This window comes from Metopolophium dirhodum, chromosome 1 (genome assembly GCF_019925205.1).
Source record: "Metopolophium dirhodum isolate CAU chromosome 1, ASM1992520v1, whole genome shotgun sequence".
Taxonomy (NCBI): domain Eukaryota; kingdom Metazoa; phylum Arthropoda; class Insecta; order Hemiptera; family Aphididae; genus Metopolophium; species Metopolophium dirhodum.
Window position 1 is genome coordinate 98,937,111 of NC_083560.1, and position 7,183 is coordinate 98,944,293.

General features: G+C 30.7%; 1 protein-coding gene across 1 annotated transcript; it reads right to left on the reverse strand.

Annotated features, from left to right (window-relative positions):
• Positions 1-4,826: 4,826 nt before the first annotated feature.
• Positions 4,827-6,078, reverse strand: LOC132948137 (uncharacterized). Its single transcript, XM_061018469.1, has 3 exons — positions 6,057-6,078; positions 5,094-5,299; positions 4,827-5,024 (listed from the first exon to the last, which is right to left on the reverse strand). The coding sequence occupies exons 1-3, from the start codon at positions 6,076-6,078 to the stop codon at positions 4,827-4,829; spliced, it is 426 nt and encodes a 141-aa protein (XP_060874452.1).
• Positions 6,079-7,183: the final 1,105 nt, after the last annotated feature.

Genomic DNA, 7,183 nt, shown 5'->3' on the forward strand with positions numbered 1-7,183 from the left:
TTACATTTTGAAGCGTATAGTTCCAAAGAAGTTTTCAAACAATCTTGATTCAATCGATAAGTATAGTACTAAATCCTCTGTATATTAATTTTGTAAATTTTTAAAAATTTTACATAAACCTGCTATCGACAGTAACCTAAACACTAAATGAATGCATTTTGAATTATAACTTATCTATAACCACCTATTAATTTTTAACTGTGTTGACGATAACCTGGGAAAACGACGTTTGAATTCAAATTTAGCTTTTCCGCCGCATCAGCTCTTACCAACCTTGGCTATATATATATATATATATTATATATTTACCGGTCCGTGGTAGGCGACGCTAGCGCTCTGACATTTAACGGCGGACGCATGCAGGAATGGCGCAACGGTCAATCCGCACGGAGCGCCGGGCCGCCAGCTCGCAGTCTTTTTCGGTACACCTACACGACAGCGTCTCCGCCGTCCGTAGCTGCCACATGTATGCACGTCAGTCTACGGTTAAATATTACTCATCGTAATATTCTTTTGTAACGTTACGTCCCAACTCGTGTCATATATACATATATTCAGGTTATGAAATATATAATGAAAATCAACAATAGAGTGGTGAGCGGTGTTACGACCTGACTTCGAACTGATAGCTAAGACTGTGTGTGGTTATACGATCTGCCTCCAAGTGCCTTGTCCCTAATCGTCTTGTCGCGGACTTGGATCAAATCTGGACTTTTGCGATCATACCATGTTGTTTATATCATGACTTATAGTTTATTATTTATTAGTGTGTTCACTACACTGCAATATTCATTGAATGTAAATTAATTCAAAGAATGTTCCTCAACATGCTATTTTATATTGATTGCCTAATGAATTATATCGTCACACTATTAGAAACGTGCGCTGTGTTATACATATGTAATAGGGCACATAACAGAATTAACTAGTTCACAGTGTTCCTTGCTTTCCAAAATTGTGTCAGGACTACATTATTTTGAGTTCATGGAATACTATTTTCGTTATTGTTATTAACAGACCAAAATGAGTGAAAGAGTGAACCAGAAAGAGTGTTATAATGGTGCCGACCAAGATACTGATACATTTCTAAACGTTCTTTTGACTTTTCCTCGGATGTAGATTTTATTACGTTCGGAACTAAATAATTAACTAATAAATTATGAAATGCGTCTGGAATTTGTTCTAGAGGTAAAAATGCTAAGGACCACAAACAACGTAATTTTAAACCGAACTCAATATCGTTTCCGTATTGGGTGGCCAGCCCACTCGATTGAATTTTACGCCAAGTGCTTTGACCTAAATGAAAAAACAGCCAGTCTGTTTACACTTGGGGAATATATTGAAAACTGCATTAATTGCTGCCTTTTAAAAGTCATTTATAATACATTTTGGTAATAAGATTTGAATGAGATGAAAATAAATCTACGATCTATGCGGCTTTCGGGGACATAGTAATCGGCGTCCGACCATCCCGGGGTACCATATGTGCTACCAAGCTTATCCATTCCGGGCGATAGTCCGAGACACATATTATATTTAAAATACACATACTTATCGTATCATATAAACATAATCATTAGAACATATTTTAAAACGAACCAACAAAAATGTTGCTTAGCCAATTTTCTAAACAAACGTTTCATGTCGCATACAATACTTGCACGCGGCAACTCCGGGTCGAAATATATGGCTAGTGACTACAATTTATTATGACTAGAAAATTACTTAAATCATGAATGTTACTAATGCAAATAAAACCGTAAAAGACGAGTAAATGAGTAATGGAACATTTAATATTTAACAGTATTCAAAATCCTAACTTTCAAAAACGTTAATAGGTAGTTTTTAGAATAATGAGTAATACATTAAATGGATCACTCGGTATAGGCAGGGGCGTGAAGTGGAGTCATCAGTGGTGCAAGCAGTCACACACAATTGTACCCACCTATGACTTAATTTACTTTTATTACCTCCAGAAAGCTGGCAATTTATTTTATGGTTTTTACTTTACAAAATTATATATCTACATACCAACTTCAGGATTTGTCCCCCCTCCTATGTCCTAAGATGTATACAACAATTTGTGGTTAATTTTGGTAGTTATAAGTGTATAAACAACAATATTTTTTAAAAATGAACAATTTATTTTAAACAACTATCAACTGTGTACAAATGAAATAACATACTAATTCTAAATTCTAATTTAGTTTACAAATTTTAAAATTTACTTAAAAGTCAACTCGATTCTTCTATTTTGTTTTAAAAAATCATTAATCACATCATTATAAAAACTAGGTTCACACTTTGTAGTGGAGAGAGAAACCTGGGACATACCTTAATACATACTTGAAGTATGTTCTAGTTATTCAATCACATAGAAATTAGGCAAAATGTTTGAATAGTAGTGGTTATAATAGAATATAAAAAATAGGCTAACTCAGTCTGCATAGCATGAGACAATTAATCTCGGTACAATGGGTTCTAGCACCAGTCATCACGTTAGGTTAAAAAACCAAAAAAACGTCAAATACATTTTACTTAAAAATCCTATCAAATTAAAATATAAAAAGGTGGGCAAGTGGATGTCGCTCTGCTGTAAAGTAGGTGACAAGTGGGTTACTGTAATGGGTGGTGTTTTGAATTCAATGATATAATATCATTATATAAGAAATACGATTCTGAGCGAAAACGGTCAGTCAGCCTATGATATTACTAAGTATATTTGATGATATTAAGGTGAATAAAGTAATTTATATATAACCTATTTACATGGAACCTTGATTAAATTTTCAATCCTTAGGTATAAAAGTTGAACATTTTATAAATTTTTAACTACAAAATAATTATTAAATTGTAAATGTGATAAATTTTTTTTTTATGTAATTTCGTCCAAATTTGAACTTAAAATGACTATAAAAATAAACTGTGCTTATGTATTTTTAAGATTTTTTGGTAACAGAATTAACTACTTACGTGAAATCTTGTTTTATTATTATATTATTCAATTTTAAATTTGATAAATTTTGTCAAAATTCGACCTTTAAATGCTTATAAAAAAAAATTGTGTCTATGTATTTTTCATATTTTTCAACTGATATTGTAACAATCAGGAGCCTTGTATTACATTTTTACACTTTTTGGCCCAACAGATAAAACTTTATTGATATTTATAGAAAAAAAAACTAAAAAAATTGAACACTGTAAATGTCCGTAAACAGCTCAAAAAGATCAAAATATTTTCAAAATTGTATGGTGTATAGGGATTATTTCTTTGTAAAAGCAAACCTGGTATAACAGACGAGACTTAGAAACTACTATATAACATTCCGCATCCTTTACACACATACAAGCGCGCATAATGGATGGGTTAGGTGGGGTGTGGCGGTATGTATTTAAGTAGTTTACTTAAATTATTACGGATTTCTAAGGCCAGCTGTTTGATATATTTTTTTTCTGATAGATCAGACAATTACATATGTTCATGTTATACGTTCGAGTACTTTCAGTCAAAATAAATCCTACTACTTCATAGGCAATACCTATACATAATATTTTTATTCCACGAAAATTTGTTGGTGAGTTGATATTTCATAAATATAATTTATTATTTTAATTAAAAATAATATAAATATATAAATATTTATAAATGGTCCATTTTTATTTTTATCATTTAGACCAGTTCCTTTTAGCTTTTCATTAACTTAACTGTTAACTTCCTAATTTTCTTTTTTAATTAACGTGAAATTAACGAATTAATTTGTCATTTTAAAAAGTAAGTGTTATGGTTGTAGATATATTATAATATTAGGCGTGTTTTGGCGATGCAGTTTTGAGCAACCTGGTAACTAATTTAACAAACAAATCGTATTGGCGATAATGTTTACTGCAATTGTTGATAACTGAATTCACTTTTCGACAACCTGGTTGTCGGAATAAGAAACCATTTAAAAACTACGTTATCTGTCTCCGGTTACTGATATCCACTGATAAGTGATAACGATTATATGATTTAATATAGCTTAAAATTACTAGTACTAATTTGCTTTCATCATTCATAATGAATAAGGTATTAGTTATTTAAATAAAAAAATAAAATAAGTATAAGTTATTATTTATTAAAGTTTAAAGTTATTATTTATTAATTGTAAATTATATTGGTTATCATACTATCATTTATCAGTTATCACCACAAACTTTTAAATAAATACTGTATTTCATAATAATGGATGAGTGTGTCCTGTATAATTAAAGAAATGGCAGTTAAGGTGATTGTATGATTTTTAACAAAACATATTGCATACGAGTCTGCAATGAAGTACCACATTTTATGTCTTTGTTGTCCTTGATATCATATGTAGCACATACGACATTTTCGCGACATTCTATGCTCAAATGGTCGAAGTATCAAACACGTTGAGCGTCGGTGCAGTCGCGCCTAACTATAGTGTTAGCACGCCAATCGAGTTCGTATCTTGTATAAGAAAAATCATATTTTGCAATTTTTTTCGTAACATACCGCTTTTTGATTCCGATTCTATGTGCCAAAGCAAAAACATAAAATGTCAAAAGTTTCATTTGTCTACTATCAAAGCCAGGAGTAAAAGTTGTTACTAAAGAAATTCAACTCGAATTGACTTCTGATTTTCTTGTAAGTGATCAAATGAGTTTTGGAGAATTAGACATGGTACCCAAGTGTACCCAGTAATATCAAAACTATTACAAATTTTAATTACATTGCCAGTAACCCGATATGACAAAATACTAATTACAAAATACGAACTCATTATCTTCTAAAGGAAAATTTATTGTGTCGTCGCTACAGTCGTTTAAATAAGATATTGATGCCTCTGCTTCCATGATACCTTCATGACCGTGAATACAGCTGTAGGACCAATCATATTCACAACCGTGTTTTCTATTTCACTAAGGTAATCGCCGTCCGGTTTGTCACCACCTCCCGTTTTATTATATGACGCCTTAGATGGGACTTTGCCTTTAGTCAACCACTTTATGTCATTGTAGCACTAGTAATTAAATAGTTTATAATTAAAAAAATGTTGTGTATTAATTATTTAAAAGAATTTATTCTTTACTCTTCTCCAAAGCTGCCATGTTTTAGTTGCGCCAACACATGAATTTAAAAAAATGGTCACATTTTCCCAAAGCTGTTGGGAATCTTTTAATGTAAAATTAGCTGAAAACTTTTTTGTTTTTAGCTGTGGATGTTTGAGGTCCCATTCAGCCAAAATGTTTTCTTGCTCCTCGCTTATATTTTTGCCCTTTGCGCGTTTTTCAGTCACTTTACACATTCAAATGAAATTTAAATTTAAACTTTTATTTATTCTAATTATTCACGTATAACAAACAAAACAATAATCACGGGCACATTTAATGTGAAATAAATAAAAGTAATAATAGTAAACATGTTTTCCATAGATGTGTAACGAATTTTTCAACCATCCGTGTATTTTTAAAATAGCAGCTGTGATAAAACAGTGACGCCAACGCATATTCATAAGTTTTATATCAATATTCATTCGTACAGTAACCGTTCGTTCATCTTTAATAGATTATCATTCTAAAATAAGGTTTTTCATTATTGATCGAAAATCAGTAAACGAATGATTCGTATACGAGTAATTCGTTCGTTATTTTCGATCAAGTTCAAAAATAGACCCCCTGAAACAGTGTATGTTGTTTTATGGACGCCCAAATTGTCAAATGTATAGTGGATATACGTATAATTCTTTCTACATATAGGACAAGTGGGTTCTGCTATGTTCTGACTAAATAATAAAAATATAACTATTGTGATAAGACATAAACACTATTCAACTATTCAACACGTTTCTAACTAGGTATAATAAAATTAATTCTTATACTATCTGCATTAATGAAATAAATAAATCAATTAAATTAGATTTTTTCAGTTATACTTATAAGTACTTCAGATATGACATTTATATGAAGGTAAATTTAAATCACATGTATTTTTTATATAGTATAATATGGATAAGTTTAACAATTAATAACAATTGCGTTGTATCTAAACTTACATTTGGGCGTAGTCCCAAACATTCCTCTGACCACCGTTGTAAACATTTGAAACAAAATAAATGCTTACATGTATTTGTATGATATTTGTTTTCTAAGTCACCAAAACAAATGGAACAACAATCTTGATGGATGTTGAAATTTGAATTCTAAAATAAATAACCTCATAATAATGGATGAGTGTGTCCTGTATAATTAAAGAAATGACAGTTAAGGTGTTTGTATGGTTTTTAACAAAACATATTGCATACGAGCCTGCGATGAAGTACCACATTTTATGTCTTTGTTGTCCTTGCTATCATATCGTCGGTGAAACTGCAATACCTCGTAAGTCCAAAAAAGTCGAAAATGAGATATATACATCAAAATACTCTTTAAGATTGTTGTGTAAATATCTCGTATATCAAATTTCCAAAGAGGTTATAAATGTTCAAACAATACATCGTATATCAATCTTTAAAATTTGTGATACTAACATATCGTATCTCCATAACAATATGTTATCATAATTTATAAATTAATTATTAAGTTTCTAATTTTATTAAACTACTTAGAATTAGTAATATTATTTTGTTTTATTGTGCGTCAACATGAATGCGAACGAGATTGTCGATCTGTTAGATCAATTTGAAGATGATGGTAATTTTTCTATTTTTAATTAACAATCATAATATATTACTTTGTTAAACCTGCTCATCATGATTTATGTCTATTTATTTTTATTTTTTGAAGACTTTAATGAAAGTATGGAGTTTAACCTTGACCAGAGCATACAATTACTGGATGTACAAAATGAAATGGAAACGAATGACACTAATGAAACCATGGAGTTTAACCCTGACGAGAGCATAGTACAATTACTGGAGGTGCAAAATGAAATAGAAACGAATGACTCTAATGAAACCATGGGGTTTAACCCTGATGAGAGCATAGTACAATTACTGGAGGTGCAAACTGAAAAGTATACAAATGAAAGGATACGAGCAAAAAAAAGTATACCTGAAAACTGGAAAAGGAACTCTAACCAGTCATTGCGTATGAAAGGTAAATGTTATTTGGGTTATAGACGAACAAGTAATAAACACATTTTTCATGATGTAAACAGAAAAGCTAGAAATATGGGTCCTAC

What these genes read in the sequence shown, in the direction of transcription:
- LOC132948137 (XM_061018469.1), bottom strand. Translation starts at nt 6,078, where the DNA reads ATGTTTGGGACTACGCCCAAAT. An exon ending in GTTTGGGACTACGCCCAAAT is followed by an intron (nt 5,300 to 6,056) that starts GTAAGTTTAGAT and finishes GAATGTGTAAAG; the next exon opens with TGACTGAAAAACGCGCAAAG. An exon ending in CATGGCAGCTTTGGAGAAGA is followed by an intron (nt 5,025 to 5,093) that starts GTAAAGAATAAA and finishes TTTAATTACTAG; the next exon opens with TGCTACAATGACATAAAGTG.